Raw genomic sequence first — 20,761 nt, 5'->3', positions numbered from 1 at the left:
GGTTGCTACATTTATCCATGGGTGAAGTTGTTGATCACTAACAAGATCTTTCTTCACCTTACCATGTTAGTTCATAAGATAATCCTTCCTTTCTCATTGTCCATATTATTCTTTAGGGACCAAATTATCATCATTGGTCTCTGTTCGTTTCAAATGAGCCTAATTTCAAAGAACAAAATAGGTTTCATTGATGAGACTATAGAAGCTCCCAATCATACCAAATCATTGTTTCCAGCATGGCAGAAAGCCAATATGCTGGTTGTTTCCTGGATTCTTAAGGCGGTTTCTCAATCCATCGCACAGAGCATCATCCGTTTGGATAATGCCTTTGACATATGGAATGATTTAAAGGAAAGGTTATCACAAGGAGACATGATTCGTATTTTTGATATCCAGGACATGATTTCCTCTTTTAAACAAGGTGAGTTGATTGTTACAAACTATTTCACTCAGCTAAAAGTTATTTGGGATGAACTTGATCTTTTTCGCCTGCTACCTATTTGTTCATGTGCCTCTAAATGCACATGTTATGCTCTTGTGAATGTTTCTAAATATAAAGCACAAGATCAAATTATTAAATTTATAAGGGGGCTAAATGATAATTATTTGACTGTGAGAACTCAAATTCTTTTGATGGATCCTCTGCCATCCTTGAATAGAGTTTGTTGTTCTCTTGTTACACAACAAGAGAGACAAATTTTTGGTGATCAATCCAAGGCAATGATTGCTACTGGCAAAGGAGATTATAAAAATAATACTACAACCTATGGCAGAGGTGGATACGGAAGAGGAAGCTATGGAAGAGGTTATACTCCCAAAATTTGCAGTCATTGTGGAAAGACAGAGCATACCATTGATACATGCTATAAAAAGCATGGTTTTCCACCTCATTTCGATTTTAAAAATCAGAACCATGATCATAGTCATACTAATGCAGTTTTTCAGAATACAAATCTTAATAATGAGCAGAAGGTTCAAAGTCAGAAGTGGAGTCTTAACAAATTGGTTTTAATCCTGAGTAGTATCAAACATTATTAGCTCTTTTGCAATAGGTCAAATCCAATGACAATGTTTCTAATCAAGTCTCTGTCATTCCTTCCAACATGTCAACACAAACTGGTAATAATTTTATTTCTTCCTTCAGTTCTTGGATTATTAATAGAGGTGCTAGTGATCGCATGTGTTCATCCTTAACTTATTTCACTTCATATCATCAAATTAATCCTATTTATGTCAAATTACTAAATAGTAATAAAGTCATTGCCAATTATTCTAGAAGTATTTTTCTCAATCAAAATCATGTCATAGACAATGTTTTGTATATTCCTTGCTTTACTTTGAATCTTCTTTCGGTAGCAAAATGGATTGATAAACTATCTTGTGTCCTTACCTTTAACTCTAATGGTTGTCACATTCAGGACAAGAATTCCTTGAAGATGATTGGCTCCACTAAGATGCAAGATAGACTTTATATACTCAGGATCCCATCTTACCAGAAACTTCAAATCAAACCCATCAAATCTACACACACCATCAATACTGTTAAAGTCAGTGCTAGTGATCTAGAAACCCTTTGGTATTTTCGATTAAGTCATATTTCAAATAAATGTATTGATGTTATCAAGAATAAATTTCCTTTTGTTAAATATAATAAATCTTTTGTTTGTGACGTTTGTCATTTTGCAAAGCAAAAAAAGCTTTCATTTCCTATTAGTACATCTAAAAAAAATGTTTTGATTTGATTTTGGGAACCATCCTCAATACCATCAATTCATGGTCATAAATATTTCTTGACCATAATTGTTGACTATTCGAGGTACACATGAATTTTTCCTTTAAAACAAAAATATGAAGTTGTCAAGGTTTTAGAACATTTTATTGTTTTTGTTCAAACACAATTTGAGGCAGCAATAAAGATAATAAGAAGTGATAATGAGACTGAATTTTTCATGACTAATTTTTTTGTCAATAAATACATCAAACATCATGTGTCAATACTCCACAACAAAATAGTATAGTTGAAAGGAAACATGATCATTTATTAAATGTAGTAAGAGCTCTCATGATATAATCTCATTTACCCAAAATTTATTGGTCATATTCTGTGATACATGTTGCGTATATTATAAACATGCTTCCCACACCTGTTTTAAACTATTTTTCTTCTCGTGAAATGCTTTACAAAACTGAAACAAATTTTAATGGATTAAAGGTGTTTGGTTCTTTATGTTATGCTAGCTCTTTGTCAACAAATAGAAGAAAATTTGATCCAAGGGCATCAAAATGGAATCAAAATGTGTTTTTATTGGTTTTAAAAAGGGGACCAAATGATATATTTTGTTGAATATTCAATCAAGAGAAATTTTTGTGTCTAGGGATGTTGTCTTTTATGAACATGTTTTTCCATATCAAAGGGTTCAATATACTAGCAATGAAACTAGCAGTCCTAACATTTATGATCAAGTTTTGTTTACTGAAGATCAACCTGTCTTGAGTCAGCCATCACAAACCATCTTGCACCTTGTGATAATGCTGAAAATAACAATGATAATAGATGTGAGTCAAACATTGAGATTCTAGAAGAAGTTTGTTCCCATATAGACCAAAACCTCAATTAAGATCATGACATAGAACAAAATTATGAATATGATCAATCTGTCCGAATGAGTACAAGAATAAAAAGCCACCTAAGTATTTAAAGGATTATCATTGCAATCTTAATGTTTCCAATACATCTTAAGAGTTAAATATCCTTTGAATTTTGTTTTGTCTTATAACAATTTATCACCTTCTTACAAATCTTTTGTTATGTCTATTTCTTCACATGTTGAGCCAAACACTTTTTCTGAAGTTGTGAAACATGACTGTTGGAGAAAAGCTATGCAATGTGAGATATCTGCTTTAGAGTCAAATCAAACTTGGGAGACTACTCTTCTGCCTAAGGACAAAGCTGCCATAGGTTGCAAATGGGTATTCAAAATAAAATATAAGGTTGATGGGACAATTGAAAGGTATAAAGCAAGGTTAGTAGCAAAGGGATACACACAAACAGAAGGCATTGACTACCTTGATACTATATCTCCAGTAGCAAAGATGACCACCATAAGGTTGCTTCTTTCTTTAGCTTCTATCTATAATTGGGAATTGAAACAATTAAATATAAACAATGCCTTTTTACTTGGAGATTTGAAAGAAGATGTATACATGGTTGCTCTTCCTGGATTGACTTCTATTCCACCAGGAAAAGTTTGTAAACTAAAAAAGGCTTTATATGGCCTTAAGCAAGCCAACAGAGAGTGGTTTGCCAAACTGCCATCATTTTTGCTTTTTATGGGATGTACTCAATCTATGAATGATCATTCCTTGTTCATTAATTCTTCTGAATGATCTTTTACAACATTATTGGTATATGTGGATGATATAATATTGGCAAGAAATGATAAAGAAGAGATTGCTCGAATTAAACAAGTCTTGAATCAAACATTCAAGATTAAGGATCTTGGAGATTTAAAATATTTTCTTGGTCTAGAAGTAGCAAGAAGTAAGAAAGGAATAATGGTGAATTAAAGGAAATATGCATTGGAATCGTTAACAGATGCAGGTCTTTTAGCCTACAAACCTGCACCCACTCCTATTGATAATCATGAAAAATTCTCTTATACTTGAAATGTTCCTTTCACAGATATTTAAGTCTACAGAAGATTGATTGGAAGGGTTATGTATCTCACTAATACCCGACCTGACATAACATTTTCGTGCAACAACTTTCTTAGTTTCTTGCTAAGCCTACAATTGCTCACTATACTGCAGTTATTAGAATTGTCATATATATTAAAAGAGCTCCAAGTCTTGGTTTATTTTTCTCTTCCAACACTTATGTTCATCTCAAAAAAGCCTTTTGTGATAGTTATTGGAGCACCTGCAGTGATTCAAGACAATCAATGATTGGTTTTAGTGTGTATCTTGGGAATTCTCTCATATCCTGGAAATCAAAGAAGCAAGGAACAATATCAAAGAGTTCTTGTGAAGCTGAATACAAGGCAATGGCCACTGTTACATGTGAAATTCAATGGCTAACTTATCTTCTTCAAGATTTCAAAGTTCCTTTTGAGCAACCATCTCTTTAATTCTGTGACAATGACTCGGCAAGATACATTGCAGTAAATCCAGTGTTTCACGAGCGTACAAAACATATAGAAATAGATTGTCATGTTGTTAGAGAAAAATTAAAGAAGGGTCTCATCCATTTGCTTCCCATTTCCACCACAAAACAACTTCCTGACATTTATACCAAAGCTTTAAGTCCTCAATCTTTAAGAGTATTTTTTCCAAGTTGGGTCTCATCAATATTTGCTCCCCAGCTTGTGGGGGGTATTAAAGGATATGGATACCAGAGTTATAGAATGATCCTAATATTAATTGTGTATTTTCTAATTATTAGTTGTTTCTCTTTATAGAGGTGAATAACCTTTATTTTGTTTTGATGTTATGATTCTAGTATTTATTGATTGATTATTTCTCTCTTTAGCTAGACCTAGAATGAGTGTACTGCTTGTATATATTCAGACTATTTGTTTTGATCTCAATAGAATAATATTAGAGATATTCATTCTCATATCATTTGTCTTCCTTTTTACTCTTATGTTAATCTCTTATCTATTTTATAATAACACTCAAAAGCAAAAAAGTTTGGCTCCCTTGGCAGTGTAAACAGCTACAACATAAACATACCACCAGTGATGCTATACTGTTACCGACAAACACCCTTCCGAATCAAATTTAGCAAAAAGAACATGATCGGATGGTGATTCCCACTCCATTTCAGATGCGGCATAATTGCTTTTACCACTAAAACTTGACCAAATATCCACCGTAGTCATTGATATAACAGGCATTTAGCAGCTACACACCCTCACAGCCTCCTCCATAAACATCATTCCACTCCATACTTAAAAATCAGACTCCAATTGTAAAGGTTTGGTTCAACACCTTTTATTACACTATGGATTAGGATTTTCAAAATTACAATCCATAGTTAACAAAAAACTGCCCAGAATAGGCCCATAATCAGCCCACACAGCGACCTACTTAGGCCCTTTGCAATAAGACAAAACCAATGGTCATGGTAGCATAAGTTGTTTAACTAAGAAACAAATGGTGCACTTGTGACCATAAAGGTATCACCTATGGTTGCTCTAAAAACAGGCCCAGCTGCCAAGTTCAAAACTTACATATAGTTCCACAAATTCTATACAATCTCATCTCTCAACCTATGGAGCGATTAAGTCCACCTCCACCCATCGTGCCCATATTCCTAGGCCTTGAATCTTTAAATATAGCAACATGATCATATGTGGTCGTACCAAAACATTGCTCCATAATCTACAACAAGAGATACTGAAAACGTTGCATACACTCCAACGCCTTTGCAACACCTTTGCACCATCCTCTCGTTACATCCAAAGCTAACTACATCAAGCCATCTTCATCATGACCTTCTCCACATACCATTGCACCTTCCACCCCACCACAGACCATGGCTAACTTCTAATCTGCTAGAGAACCGATAACTACCTTTTAGTGAACCAAAGTTGCATTATTTTCCATATGCATTCCTTCAATAAAGATTACAGCATTTGGAGGCCTATTACTTGCTCAATTTAACTAGCATGATCAAGTTTGAAGACAGAGAGCTTCAACTCCTACCAATACACAGTACACTATATAACTCCCTATAGATATAGCCCAAGAGCCTACAAGGCTCTGCTTCTACATGTCCATAAAGCACCAAACTGCAATCTACACTGCCTCAAGCTAAACCCTCCGTAATTAAGATCACTAGGATCAGTCCCAACCTCAAACAACATAGCAGAAATCAGCTCAGGAAAGATCTTTGTACCAGACCTGCATAAGACATAGACACCAGAGTATTGTGTTGCTAGAGGAGATGAGCATTATTGCACAAACTACCCATACCTCTCATAACATTACCTAAAGCTTCTTATGCAAGGAAGGGGGTTTAACACCCAATCCACAAAGGAGTAGTCATAATACGGTACCTTGTGTTTCAACCACATCCAAGATTTAAGTTGTGCATTTTGAAAGATCTTTTCAACATCAACTACACCTTGCTTGAATAGAATAGCGTTCCTATATTTTCAGATACTCCACACTATCGTTGCCCAAAGACCTTTCCAAACTAGATTTTGTTTGTTATTGATATGTACTAGATGAAAGTTCACGAAATGGTGTTTCGGATCATTATGTCGGAAATTAAGGATGCCGGTCTATCATAAAAAGAAAGACCATACACTTTGAGCGAATTTGCACTCTAGAAATAGGTGTTGGCTAGTTTCATCCTCAACTTGACACAAGCCACATAAAGATGAGATAACTTGTACCCCTCTCCTTCTAAGACACGTTCTGGTAGGGATTTTATCCAGCAGGACCCTCCAAGTTGTAGTTAAATCATTGGGAAGAGCTTTGGTCTTCCACGGACAGCTAAAAACTTCATTATGTTGCCCACTAGTGTAAGTACCAAGTCTATCATATGTAGACTTCACTAAAAACGACCCAGAATCGCTACCCCATTTCAGAATATCCTTCGCCTCCCTATTTAGAGGGACCCTTGATAATAATGAGAACTGATCCTGCCTGTTGACCGGAACGCTGGAAACTGCCTCGTCAAAGGATCGACGTGCGCACCGCTTCTCACCTCCGTTCCTCTTCGAGATCCACCTCAAGAACCTGCAAAGAAACAGAGCGGCGCCGCTGCGGCCGATCGCACTCCAACGCTCAAGTCAGTGACCGAATCACCAAATACTAAGAGAACAAGAACCGTGCAAATCCTCTCTCACAGTCAGCTCTACAACTCGCAAGCGTAAAGAGTATAAACTGAACATGCGTACCTCAGAAAGTTTGTTGAGAACTCTTATATACCTGGTTGTTTTCTCTCTCCTAGCAGTTACAGACCTGGACACGTGGCTCGCATCCAGTCGTACACGTGCCATCCTCTGGAGCCTCCTTGACTTGGCGCTGCTTCTACTCTTATTTTGGCTAAGTTACTTATGCATGGTACTGCCCAGTGCATAGCTAACTTGGGAGTGCGATCTCTACTGGAACTGGCGAGTTAGGGGCCTTCATACACCTTTCCTGTGGTCTCGCCGGCCGCCTTCATAATCTGCTTCTCCTTCATCTTCGGCGATGTGCTTTCTCCGGCGATCTCCAACTGCTTGATCGCCCGAGTTCACATCTGGCGACTTCGTATTTAACCCGGTGATCGCCTATTCTGATATGCTGGAGATCGGAACACGCCAACTTAATAACTGGCGGCTTCACGAGCCCCCCGACTTCCTTCCCTTTTGCCAACCTGGCGCCTTGCCAACACGCCTATACTGTAGCAGGGTGCCACGTCATCACTCCCGACCACCAGGGCGGTACAAGAACATATCAGCCTTCTATAGAGATTCCCATTCAAACCTCTCGCGCCTCCACCTAAGCCCCCACCGCCAAACTGACCCTTCCCACTCCCTTACCTCTCCCACTTTTAGACCCTCGTCCAAGGACAGGGAGAAAAGCCTAGGGAAACGGTTTTTAAGATTGCAATTGTCAAGCCATCCATCCTCCCAAAATCTGGCTTTATTTCCTGCTCCTATTTTTCAGCTTAAAGCCTCCTGGAACCAACCTGCTCCTCCTCCCTCACAACATACCATTGATAAGTCCCTCCACCACCAAGATTGATGTTTATCATGTACATTAAAGTTGTTTGCTTCTGTGCCATATTTTGACACCAACAGATCTTTCCATTTCCCTTCCTTTTCACTCGTTATCTGTCATTTCCATTTAGCTAACATAGCATAATTGAACTTTCGAATATCTTTAAACCCCAAACCTCCCTCCTGTTTAGGTTTACACAGAGTCTCCCAGCTCACCCATGAGATAGATCTGTTGTCCTTCCTCCAACCCCATAGGAACTTCCTTTGTATACTGATAATACTTTTGCAGACTGATTTCGAGACCTTAAAGAAGGATATATAAAAAAGAGGTATCTTTGTAAAGACCGACTTGATTAAGCATATTTTGTCTACCAAGGACACGAATCTCCCCTTCCACCCACTGAGTCTGGCTTTTAATTTGTCTAGGATTGGCTCCCAGAAATGCTTTTTTCTTGGCTTACCTTCCACTTCCAGCCCTAGGTAAACAAAGGGAACCCTCATCAGGTTACAATTTAAAATCTTCGCATAGAACGCAAGGTTGTTACTCTCCACCTTAAAGTCAGCTAGTTTTTGACTTAAGGAAGTTGATCTTCAGATCTGAAGTCAACTCATAACCCTTGAGGATGGCCTTGATGGTGATTGCATTGGTGAGAGAACTTATATACATGAACAAAGTATCATCCGCAAATTGTAGCATACACACCTCAACCTCATTACTTTCGGATATCGAGAATTTTAACATTGCGAAACTTCATCAACTTGAGAAGTAAAAATTCATGAGACCTATTTCATAAGATGTCTCCACTATGAAAGTAGAATTACGATATTTTTTTCTCTCACTTTATGAGAGTAACACTTAATCTCATCCAACAAGGATCGAATACCATGTCTGTCCAGTTCTCACTAGGATTTTAATCTCACACTATAGTGAAAATAAATTATCTCATTTTCTCTCTATGTTGCTATTCTCTTCCTCACAAGTTCCCTTTATATAGAAAATGAGAGAAATACTTCATCATAAAGAGATAATGGATAATTAATGTTTGTCACATTTTCAAGATACCTTGAAAAAATTATCTTCAACTTTCTAGGTTGAACTTCATAATCTTCAAGAGAGGTATACTTCCAAGACTTTGGAATCACCATCATTAAATATATTCAATGGATTAATTACCAAGATTCATTGGTCATGGTCTCCTAATAATTAAGGAGGAATTTCCAACAAATATCCCCTTTCTCGACTTAATTGAGGGGTATCATCAATTTGGCTCCCTTACAATAGTCTATTAGCTTGTTAATTGAAATTGCTTTGGTCAACATGTCAGACAAGTTTTCATATGTATGAACCTTCTCTAGCTACTGTTAGAATATGTAGCCTTAAACAAGAGGGGGGTGAATTGTTTATGAAAGATTTTCGAAAACTTTGAAGGTATAATGAAAGCCAATAAAGAATCACATAAAAAGAAACTAAGGAAAACAATGCACAAAGTTGTTTTAGTTGATTTCCAGAAAATCAACCAGTTGTTTTTGTGATTCAACCGGTTGTTTTTATCAACAGTTAATAAAAACAATTTAAAACAGATATATGTGAGATCAGGGAAAGAGAGAGTCACACAAACAGATTTAAATTGGTTCACTCTTACACCAAGAGCTACATCCAGTCCCCAAAAACCATTGGATAATCCATTATGCAATCAAAACCAGATTACAAACACCACACACCAAAGTAGTGAACTTGAACCCCTCAAGATACACACTACCTTTGGCAAACCACACCAAAAGTGTTGATCTTGAACACCTCAAGAACACACAACACTCCTTGGAAACACAACACCAGAAATACAATAATCAAGGAAGAAGGGAGTAGAATACACTTGGGTATTACAAAGCTTAAAGTTCAAAATTACAACCCAATCCTATTCCACACACTTAAGAATGATCCAAAGCTCTTTCAAATCTTAGAAAAACTGTTTTTGATAAACTCTTTTTCTTACTCTGAGATTAGGAGCGTAAAACCGCCTTTATATAGACCAACCAAGTGGTCAAAAACATTTAATAAAGGAGTCAAGGTAGTTAGGATCATTTAAAACATATTAAAACCACTTAACATGATTATGTTAAGGTTTTCAGAAAAACAATTGATTGTTTTGTCGAAACAATCGGTTGAATTGACTTGACAGCAAAGTCAAGCTTTTCAAAACCTTTTCAAAAACTACTAAGGTAAAACAACCTGTTATTTCGAAATTTCAACCTGTTGAAATTTCAACAGCATTTTAGAAAACCCATCTTTTCAAAAGGTTAAAGATTCAAATGAACTTGGATCATTCATTTTTGAAAACCCATCTTAAGGAGTGAATTAACAAGTTTCAAACAACTAGACGACACACACACCCAGCAGCAAGGTCTTCAAGCTTTCCTCTTGGATTTGGAGCAAAGCATCTTGTTCAACAATCTCCCCCTATTTGATGAAAACAAATCCCTAGTTTGTTTGTGTTGTTGTTTTTGAACTTGAAAGGTCCTGCAAAACAGAATTTGTGCATATACAAAGCAAGTATACCAGCAGGATACCAAGGCACACAAAACCAGTTTTCTACATAAGCCTTTAAGCAGAAAAACCAGTCAAATAACCATAAAAACCAGTACCAAAATTAGACTTGTGTGCAGCAAAACTATGGTGAATAAGAACATGGCAACAACAAAATTTAAACCATGATAAAACCAGATAACACCAGAGTGTAGCAGCAGCAATACAACACATAAAACCACATCATTCTCCCCCTATTTGTCTTCACAAATAGAATGAAAAAAGGGATAAAAACATAATAACCTGTTTGCATCAGTGTTTTCCAGCATTGAAAACCAGCATATAGCAGCAACATAATAAACCAGAAAACCAATGTGTGTAGCAGCACCATTGCAACAACAAATCTTTGATACCATATCAGAATTGCAGCAAAATCTATGGTGTATCAGAGCTATGATAGCAACATAATCAAAGTACCATAGACCCCAAAAATTTCAGCAAGCAGACCACAGTTTCTCCCCCTATCTTTTCTTCATCCAGCAATTCAAGTTGGTCAAATGATTGCTGAAGAGGTGGATTTGGTAGAAATATTTTTTCTTCTGTTAAGAGAAAACCTTCCAGACATTCCAAAGATACATTCACAAATATTCCTCAACCCCATGACCACCAATGTGGTTGCCATTCATAAAAAGCTTTGAATTTCAAGGAAAACAAAGAATATACCTCTTTATGATCTAATTCAGAGGCACAAAGAATGCATATTTGACTCATAATGGGTTATGAAAGAAAAGAAATAGTTGTAATCATGCATAAGAAATCATAACAGCTTTATTCAAATGTGCCAGAGGTAAAACAATCGGTTGTTTCGTGAAAACAATAGGTTGTTTTTCTAAGACAACAAGAAAATGTTATTTTTCAAAGCAAATCATCTTTCAAAGTGATGGGAAATGCATACTGAAATACATTCATACCTTTGCATTACCTCAAGCATGTTTAGAATTTCATTTGGTCTTATGAAGCCAAAAGCATAGGATGAACACATACAACTTACTAAGTCTTTCATACCACTACCTTGGAGCTTGCTTAAGCCCATACAAAGCCTTTTTCAGCTTGTATACATGGTTAGGATGTTGATGATCATCAAAGCCCGGTGGTTGTTCAACATAGACTTCCTCATTGATGATTCCATTGAGGAAAGCACTTTTAACATCCATTTGAAACAATGTGAATCCACTCATACAAGCAAAGGCTAGCAACAACCTTACAGCTTTTAATCTTGCAACTAGAGCAAAGGTTTCACCATAATCTATGCCTTCTTCTTTATTATAACCTTTAGCCACAAGCTAATTCAATTTCTAATTGTGTTATTCATTATCGCTTCCATAAGATTCATCAACATTGTTTCCCTTTTTGTTCTTGTACTCCCTTTTTCTTTTCTTTTTTTTTTAGAAAAGAGAATGAGAATGTGGATTATTTTGTAATCCTTTTTTTTTCTTTTTGTTTTTTTTTTCATTCTCAAGATCCTAGCAGCCACACCAAATCCAATTATTCTAATTATAGAAATTTGAATTGCACCTATGCTCCCCTTTTGTTAGCATACCACAGGGTAGGACAATATATGTATAACAAAAGTTAGGGTGCAATAAAACAAATTTCAGCTCAAAAAGGGTTATTTTTCTACACATTTCACTATATATCGCATTGCAAAGGTTAGTTGTTTGGCGTTGAGTTTTCTCACATCCAAATCTATTAAACATGCATCAATCATCTCCATATTTGATTTTGTGATGTAAATTGACTAGAAAATTAGGCAACCTCAATTAAATCTTCACTAGTGAAAGTCTCTCAAATTGTTTAAAGGTTTCACACTCTCACTTGGTTGGCTAATTTCAATTCCTCATTTGTTCCCAGTCATTGCTTTCAATTGTTTACCTTGTTCTAACTTTTACACATCACTATCCTTTCTCAATTTGAGTGATGGTTCCAACCACAAATTCTTTTTCAAATTAAGTCCATTATCAATCCATTTGGTTGTTCTAATTTAGAACTATGATTTGATTTCTTTTTCCAAAAAAAATATATCATCATCTATCTATATACAAGATTTCACAAAATATGCAAACATCAGCCACTATACTAACTTAAGTTTGCCATCAATAAAAGCTAAAGTAAGAAATATTAAACTAAACTGTTAAATTCAACTTACTAAACTAAACTACTTAAACTAAATTAATACTGAAATTAAAGTTAATATAGTTCCATGATATACTCCATTGTGATTGGAGTTGCAGAATGTTGTTCTGAAGGAACCGTAGAAGATTGATCTTCAACATGAGCTGGATGTGGAGGATGTGGTTGTTGATGAGCTTCTTCAAGATTGATACAATTTTGATCAATGAATTTTTTGTCAATGGTAGGTCTGATTTTTATTGTTGGATTCACTGCCACCCCTTGACTTGCACATAGAGCTGTAATGAGTGTTGGAAACCCCAAGGAACCTTTGGCTTTTTCATTATTTTTATTTATTTCCAACCTTGCAATTTTATTGACATGACCATATATGATTTGAGCCACATCAACCTTATAGTCATCTCTCATGATAGAATAAAGCAATTGGCATCTAGGTAAATTCAGATAAGAGACATGTCCTAAAGGTATAATGTTAGCCAACAGAAAAGTCATCCAAACCTTAGCTAGAGTCTTCATGTATTTTCTTTTGATCCTTAATGAGTGCCCAGTGGATCCTGTTTGGAATGATTTGTTTGGAATGCACACTTTTTGTACAATATCTCTCTCGTTGAACCATTCATCTCTTGAATTTTTTATTGTTTGATAAGTACATTCCACATTATCTAGTAATGGATTTCCTAAAAAATGGTTGATTGCATTTCTGTCATAGTAAATACATTTACCCTTGACTTTGGCCTTCAAATCATTCGGATCTACAACTCAAGCATTTGTATAAAATTCAAGAACTATATTTGGATCATACTTGGTTTAAGGATCTGTCAACTTTGTCCAATTTCTTTGCAGTAGCCCATTCAAAAAGGAATCAAATTCTTCAGGCAAAAGTATTACTTTCCTTTCTAAAATAAAGGCCCAACTTTTCAGCTGTTCATATATTTGCTTCTTGTCTTTGGTTGGCTCAATATTTCTTGGTTGGCTAGGTGACTCAACTCTAGCTCTTTTGCCTTTGTTAAACCGTGTTAGATTAATACCCGTTGTAGATTTGGTACGACCCATTTTTCTGCACATATAAGAATAAACATTTGTCAAAATCAAAGTGTTTTATTTGATTAGCATTGTAACAAACACTTGATATGTAAAATGACATTGAATGAGTACTTTTTGTTTTGGTATTTAATCCCTGGAAGAATACTTAACTTTGATTATCCTATTCAACATCAAGACATTGAAATTTCAAAAAGATTGAATCTTCCAATTTAAGAACGAAACTGTAAAATGGAAATGGAAATGGAAACATGTTTGACTGGACATGGTTGAATGGAAATGGCAACAGAACCATGAGAATGGCTATGGAGATGAATAATTACTTACCTTGATAATGGAAATGTAGATGAAATGTTTGAGAATGGCTATGTAGATGAAAGCTTTGGGATAGAATTTTTTTAAAATGGAGTACGCTTGACTGAAAATGTGAATTTAGGGTGCAGGGTTTTCAAATGTAATTTTAAAATGCTACAGTTTTTTTTTTTTTAGAAAAAATCTCACTAGCTCAAGCAAGATCTTTTTTTTCCAGGCTAAAGTTTGGCAGAGAGCAACAAATTTGTTTGGCTCAGACTAGAGTTTGGCCGAGAGCAATAGAGTTTTCTAGCTCAAGCTAAAGTTTGGCAAAGAGCAACAAATTTTCTTTAGCTCAGGCTAGCCCATTTTAGCTCATTGAAGTGGATCATAGTGGTGTGCCTTTCAACTTCACCACCAAAATAATGCTTCAATCTTTGTCCATTGACCACCCAACTTCTTTTTGAGATAGGATCTTCCAATTCCACTGCTCCATATGGTTTTACTTGTTTGACTTGGAATGGTCCTGACCATTTTGATTTGAGTTTTCCAGGGAAAAGCCTCAACCTGGAATTAAATAACAACACCAATTATTATTATTATTATTTTTATTATTATTATTATTGTTATTATTACAATTGTTATTATTACTATTATTATTATTATTATTATTATTAATATTATTTTTCTTAATGTAACATCCTTATATTTTCCCACATCTAAAAAAAATATAATTTGTATAAATTATTAAAAATGAATATATAAACACAATAAAAATATGTCCACAACTCTTTCTTAAAATGTTTCAGTACATATTTCTCTTCATAAGACTTTAAATATCTACACAAAATTAAAACAAATATTCAAATTTCAACTAAAATAATTTCATCATTCGGCTTCTCACTGAGGAGGAGCTCAATCACTTATAACATCATCCGCTCCCGTGTAAATACACGATCATCACAGATAAAAAAACAACACAAACAAATAACAGGGTAAGCTAGCTATATAAAACAAAATTATATATAATTTCAATTTGAAATTAATAAACATAAATCATTAAGTTTCATACAATTTCTCAAATCATAAAGTGTCTATCAAAATTCAATATTCATCTTTCACATGTCAGACTTCCACTGACTCATATCACATAGACACTTGACTCTACTTCCGGAAGACTCGTGTATTGAAATTAGCATCCAGAGACCTGCACCTGTCATACTACTACTGTGAAATCCACATAGCCATGCGCATAATTATCTCAGTATCTCATCATCTCATCCACTCATATGATAGTGTAAATCCATTTGATCTTCTCTTATCGGTTCTTTCAAACCTCAGACTCGGCCTAATGGACCTCCTTCGACTCTCACCAACTGAATAACTTCATCTATGTGATTCCATTATATCAGTAGAGTCAGGATCATCTCAGTCACAGGATACTCAGAAATCAATACACCCAATAACAATCTCAACACGGTATTCCCTTTCCTGAAAATACTATGTCTTGATCTTACGTTCAGATCATTGCACACTTCATTTACCACATCAATACACCATACAATCATAACATATAGTTTAAACTTTCTAACAATCCAAATATATCTAAGAAGTTATTTAACAATAGTAATCCAAAATAAACTATGCTAAAATAATAATAATAGTAATGTCTATATGTGTATAGATAATTGGATTGATCAAAAATATTTTAGTGTGAGCTAAATGACACCAAAGTGCATCCAGTACTTTTGGATTGATCGAAAATATTTTAGTTTGATCTAAATTACACCAGAGAGCACCCAGGAAATTTGGATTGAACGAAAATAGTTTAGTTTGATTTAAATTACACCAAAGAGCACCCAGAAATTTTGGATTGATCGAAAATATTTTAGTTTGATCTAAATTACACCAGAGAGAACCCATAAAATTTGGATTGAATGAAAAGAGTTTAGTTTGATCTAAATTACACCAGAGAGTACCCAGTAAATTTGGATTGATCGAAAATAGTTTAGTTTGATCTAAATAATACCAGAGAGTACCTAGTAAATTTGGATTGATCGAAAATAGTTTAGTTTGATCTAAATAACACCAGAGAGTACCCAGTAAATTTGGAATGATCGAAAATAGTTTAGTTTTATCTAAATAACACCAAAGGGTACCTAGTAAATTTGGATTGATCGAAAATAGTTTAGTTTGATCTAAATAACACCAGAGGGCACCCAAAAATAACAAAGTCCATGTTATGGGTGAAAATTACTCTAAATCAACATCAAACAACCAATACTTAACACATTATAATTGTATAACAGCAACCATATATCAAATTTCACATTCAAATCTCAGTCAATTTCTAATATACTTAAAATAAACAATCATGGAAGAAAGTTTGAGACTGGTGACCACGTCACCCCACATCCAGATCTTCTAGCCTAATGTTCTATTTGAAATTAAGGCTAGTTTCTCTTACCTGGAAATTAGCAGATATTCGCTAAGAGCTCCAAATCCACTAAGAACTTAAAGGTAACTTAACATGCACCACAGAGTCCTAATCAAAAATCTAACTATATCACTAGGACCCTAAGCTAACCGAGATTAACCCTGAAGCTAAAAAGGTCATATGCATAGCAAGGACAAAAACAACCTAACAAGTTCAAAATTTGACTCAAAGAGAAGAGCAAAAATGAATTTACTCTATCAAAGATTCTGATCGGGCAGTCTTATAGTATTCATTGCCAGGAGTTTGATGGTGGACTCAGATCGTCAAACTGATGAGCGAGGAAGTCAGAATCTTAGAAAGAAGGGAGAGAAAAGGAAAAATAACTTTCTAGAGAGATGGAGATTCCTTTTAAAATGAAAGCTGAATATCAGAATTTCTACTTATATGCTCTTTTAAATTTAATAATAAAATATTCATATATCATTTTAATTGTACAACTTTTATTCTAAGACTATTTTTCTCAATCTTTACAATTAATACTAATATTATTATTATTATTTTATTTTTATTATTATTCTTACTACTGTTGTTATTATTATTATTATTTTATTATTAAAAATACTAATAATATAATAATAATAACAATAATAATAATAATAATAATAATAATATTAATATTAATATTAAGAAAAATAATATTAATAATAATAATAGTAATAATAATATTATTATTATTAATATTAATATTAATATTAAGAAAAATAATAATAATATTATTATTATTATTATTATTATTAATAACAATAATTATAATAATAATAATAACAATAATAATATTAATAATATTAATAATAATAATAATAATAACTCTCAATCTAACTTCTTCTCTCCACATAAAAACTCTCTTTACACATAAAACATACCCTCACTTAACCGAAATGACCAATTTAGAAACATTTTAAAAGATATAGGAACCAAATTGATTTTTTTTAAAAACCAAGATACTAAATTAAATATTGACCCAAAATTTAACAATAAATAATATAAATAAATTTTAAAAAACAACTAAATTTTGAGAGAAAAGGGTAATCATATGCAATGCAAGTCAACATGGTTTTCGCGGTCATCTCTCATCATGCGAAAAAATGCTAAATACCTATCCATTTTCCACACCCCCACATGCACGCAAAATGGTCGAAATAAACACATAATCATTTCTTAAATCCCTCTGCAAGAACAGTTCATACATAAAAACAAATGTGGAGAACAAAGATTAAAATGTCAATAAAAAACATACAAGGGTGGTGGTATTTAACCTACATACACTTTACATATAAATAAATTAATATTTTAATTATATTTAATTTATGTTTCAATTTAAAATATATATTATTATAAATGGTTGTCAAGTATACGTATTTTACTGTTTAGATATCAAAGAAATATTTCCCTTAAATTAAAAGTATTTGTTTAAATTAATTTTATAGGTAAAAATGAAAAATAAACATTTAGCATCTAATTACAAAAACTCTCATTTACATTAATATTAAACATTTCGTGACTTTAACCGTCTCTTTGTTTCAAAATGAATACTGTAAGCATATACAGAAAAAGATAGAATGATGATATTTGTATCTAATTATGTTGGGGAAAAAAGACCAGACAAATTTGCAAGAGATAAAGAAAAACGTAGATAAAGCTTTGTTTTCCAAAATTAATTGGTGATAATCGATTATAATATATATCTTAATCACTTATATTTACATTATATCGATTATTATATAATACAATAATAGAAATAATAATAATTATAAAATAGATTTATATAATAATGGTAATAATATTAATAACTAAAATAAAAAATGATAAAAATAATAATAATAAAATACATTTATATAATGATATTAATAATAAATAATAACAATAATAACAAAACAAAATTACATAATACTAAAATTAATATCGATAATAATATTATAAATTTATATAATATTAATCATTAAATAATAAAACAAACTACAATAAAATTAAAAATTAAAAATTAAAAATAATTTAATAATTTTATACATTTTTAATTTTTTTAATTTATTATATCAATCAAATCTTTTGAAAAAATTAATGAATTTTTAATTTTTATATCTAAAATTCATTTTTTATTCTTTCTTTTTAATTTTCTTTTTTTACGCTCTCTAATCCAAAAACAATACATATCCTACAAAATGCCATTACAATGAAAATAAATATTTTCTTGATAATAAGATCAAATTAATAACTCCAATTTTCAATTCAACACTTTTGTTAAATTTTATATTTTTGAAAAATTATATACAACCCTTTGCTTATAGCTCCTGGGAAAATTGATTTCTATTGAATGCACGAATCAACATCCAAACTTCCCGCTTTAGCCCTTTTCTTTCCCGCTAAGATGATAATCAATTCTTTACAAAAGTGATCTCAATCCTTTACCAAAGAGATCTCGCACTAAGGATTTAATTTTCCTTCACTCGTAACCTGAGGAACTAGTTTCAAAAACATGAACCACAAACATTTCAAAAACAAGACACTGATTACACAAAAAAACACCCAGAAACCAAAATAGAGAACTAGATCTATCAATTGATTTTACCCTTCGAAACATAACTATGTGCCATCATGTAACACTTTCCGACAAACAAAATTGCATATGGTTAGACTGAAAGTCGAACATTTCAAACAACATAACAATCTATCTGCACAAACCATGCTATTTCTGTTTCAAAACCTACACATTAAAATTTATTAAGCACTTTAAACTATCACAAACATATTTATATTCCGAGAACTGGAACTGTCTCTAACACTTAAATTGTGTGCTCACGCATAAATAATGCACTTGCAGAGCCAAAACACCAGCAACCAATTTCTCAAAGTCTAAGAAGCGATGACAAATCCGCAAGTTTAAATCGAGTTTTACAAATAACAATTATGTATCAAACTCAGGAACAAAACCACATCATGAAACATTAAAATAAACTAAATTTTTAATAATCTTTTTCTTGGAGCGTAACAGATTTTCTATTAACAACATCACTAAAAGAAACCCCTAACTACAACTACAAATCATGACGATCAAAACTACAAAACAAAGAGCCAAAATATAATAAAATTAAATAACGTTTCGTGAAACGAAGACTGAGTCGATTTAAGAGTCGTCGTCAGCTCCAGCAGCACCCTTGGATGAAGCCTTCTTGGGAAGTAGAAGATTGTGAATGTTAGGCATAACACCACCGTTAGCAATGGTAACATCACCAAGAAGCTTGCTCAGCTCTTCGTCGTTCCTCACTGCCAATTGAATGTGGCGAGGAACAATTCGAGTCTTCTTGTTATCTCTGGCAGCGTTTCCAGCCAACTCAAGAACCTGAAAACATCAAAATCAAACTATCAATTGAAGCCACAATAAAAAAAACCAAAGTCAAATCATCCAATTGCTTGTAAGTAAATAAATAATTCTTCGGTTAATTAGGGGAAATGAACCTATATTTCAAACCCTAGATCTGACAACATCAAGTACTAATTTATATATAGAATTATAAGAACACAAGGAACTACCTCAGCGGCAAGATATTCGAGGACAGCGGCGAGATAGACAGGAGCACCGGCACCAACTCGCTCGGCATACTTTCCAGCCTTGAGGAACCTGGCAATACGGCCAACAGGAAATTGGAGACCAGCTTTGCTGCTCCTGGAGGTTGCCTTCTTAGCAGCGCTGGACCCTAGGGTTTTGCCTCGACCTGCCATTGATGAACTGTGATCTAATTGTGGGAAAGAGAAAATGCAAGATGCAAGAATTGCCTATAGGAGGTTAGTGCTTTAGGGAATATGAGAAGAGAGTTTATTTGAAAGTAAATAATTTTAGCAGTTGCGAGATTTATATAGTAGGCTGCATGGAAATTGAGCCAATGAGAGTAAATGACACGGATCGATGATGGCTACCGCTGGATTTCATTCTTATGGACCGTTCAGATCGTGTATGATGTCGGCTTCAAAGGTGGATGTGAATTAAGTGATTACTCTAATAATTTCTGATCACCTTACCCAAAAAAAATACAAATTAAATAAATATTTAAGGATAAAACTATCTTATTTATATATATATATATATATATATATTATATATGTGTTTTTTTATGTTTATTAAATAAAACATAAATTTATATTATATTATTTTAATTTATTATAAATTTATTTGTATTTATATTTTTTAAATATCAACATATATGTACAGATATTTTTTATACAACAGACCTTTTAAATTAGTTATGAGCTATAATTTTATATCTGAATCTTAATACCTTAACTATCATACTATATTTATTAAATTATAACAATATAAAATGTGATTACACCTAAGTATATAATAATATATTTTAAAACTTTAGATACATATAAAATTACAATAAAATGAAAATATTACGGTATAAATTTGTAATAATATTTGAAATATATATATATACAACTAAAATTATAATAAAATTAAAAAATACGTCATCATGTCTTATTTACAATTTATATACAACTATTTGG

At 33.1% G+C, this 20,761-nt stretch overlaps 2 protein-coding genes across 2 annotated transcripts; one reads left to right on the top strand and one right to left on the bottom strand.

The window, feature by feature from the left end:
- The first annotated feature begins 153 nt into the window (after positions 1 to 153).
- On the top strand, positions 154 to 1,453 carry LOC137834188 (uncharacterized). The gene is made up of 3 exons (XM_068642251.2): positions 154 to 972; positions 1,053 to 1,119; positions 1,419 to 1,453. Exons 1-3 carry the CDS (start codon positions 154 to 156, stop codon positions 1,451 to 1,453), a joined length of 921 nt encoding a protein of 306 aa, XP_068498352.2.
- A 17,740-nt stretch (positions 1,454 to 19,193) lies between these two features.
- Positions 19,194 to 20,095, bottom strand: LOC137835330 (putative histone H2A.3). The gene is made up of 2 exons (XM_068643799.1): positions 19,787 to 20,095; positions 19,194 to 19,595 (listed from the first exon to the last, which is right to left on the bottom strand). The coding sequence occupies exons 1-2, from the start codon at positions 19,973 to 19,975 to the stop codon at positions 19,380 to 19,382; spliced, it is 405 nt and encodes a 134-aa protein (XP_068499900.1). The 5' UTR covers positions 19,976 to 20,095; the 3' UTR covers positions 19,194 to 19,379.
- Between the last annotated feature and the right edge of the window lie 666 nt (positions 20,096 to 20,761).

The sequence above is a fragment of the Phaseolus vulgaris genome, chromosome 5, assembly GCF_051622355.1.
Source record: "Phaseolus vulgaris cultivar YP4 chromosome 5, ASM5162235v1, whole genome shotgun sequence".
NCBI classification, from domain to species: Eukaryota; Viridiplantae; Streptophyta; class Magnoliopsida; order Fabales; family Fabaceae; genus Phaseolus; species Phaseolus vulgaris.
Note: the sequence above shows the minus strand (reverse complement) of the source record. Positions and strands in the feature narration are given on the sequence as shown.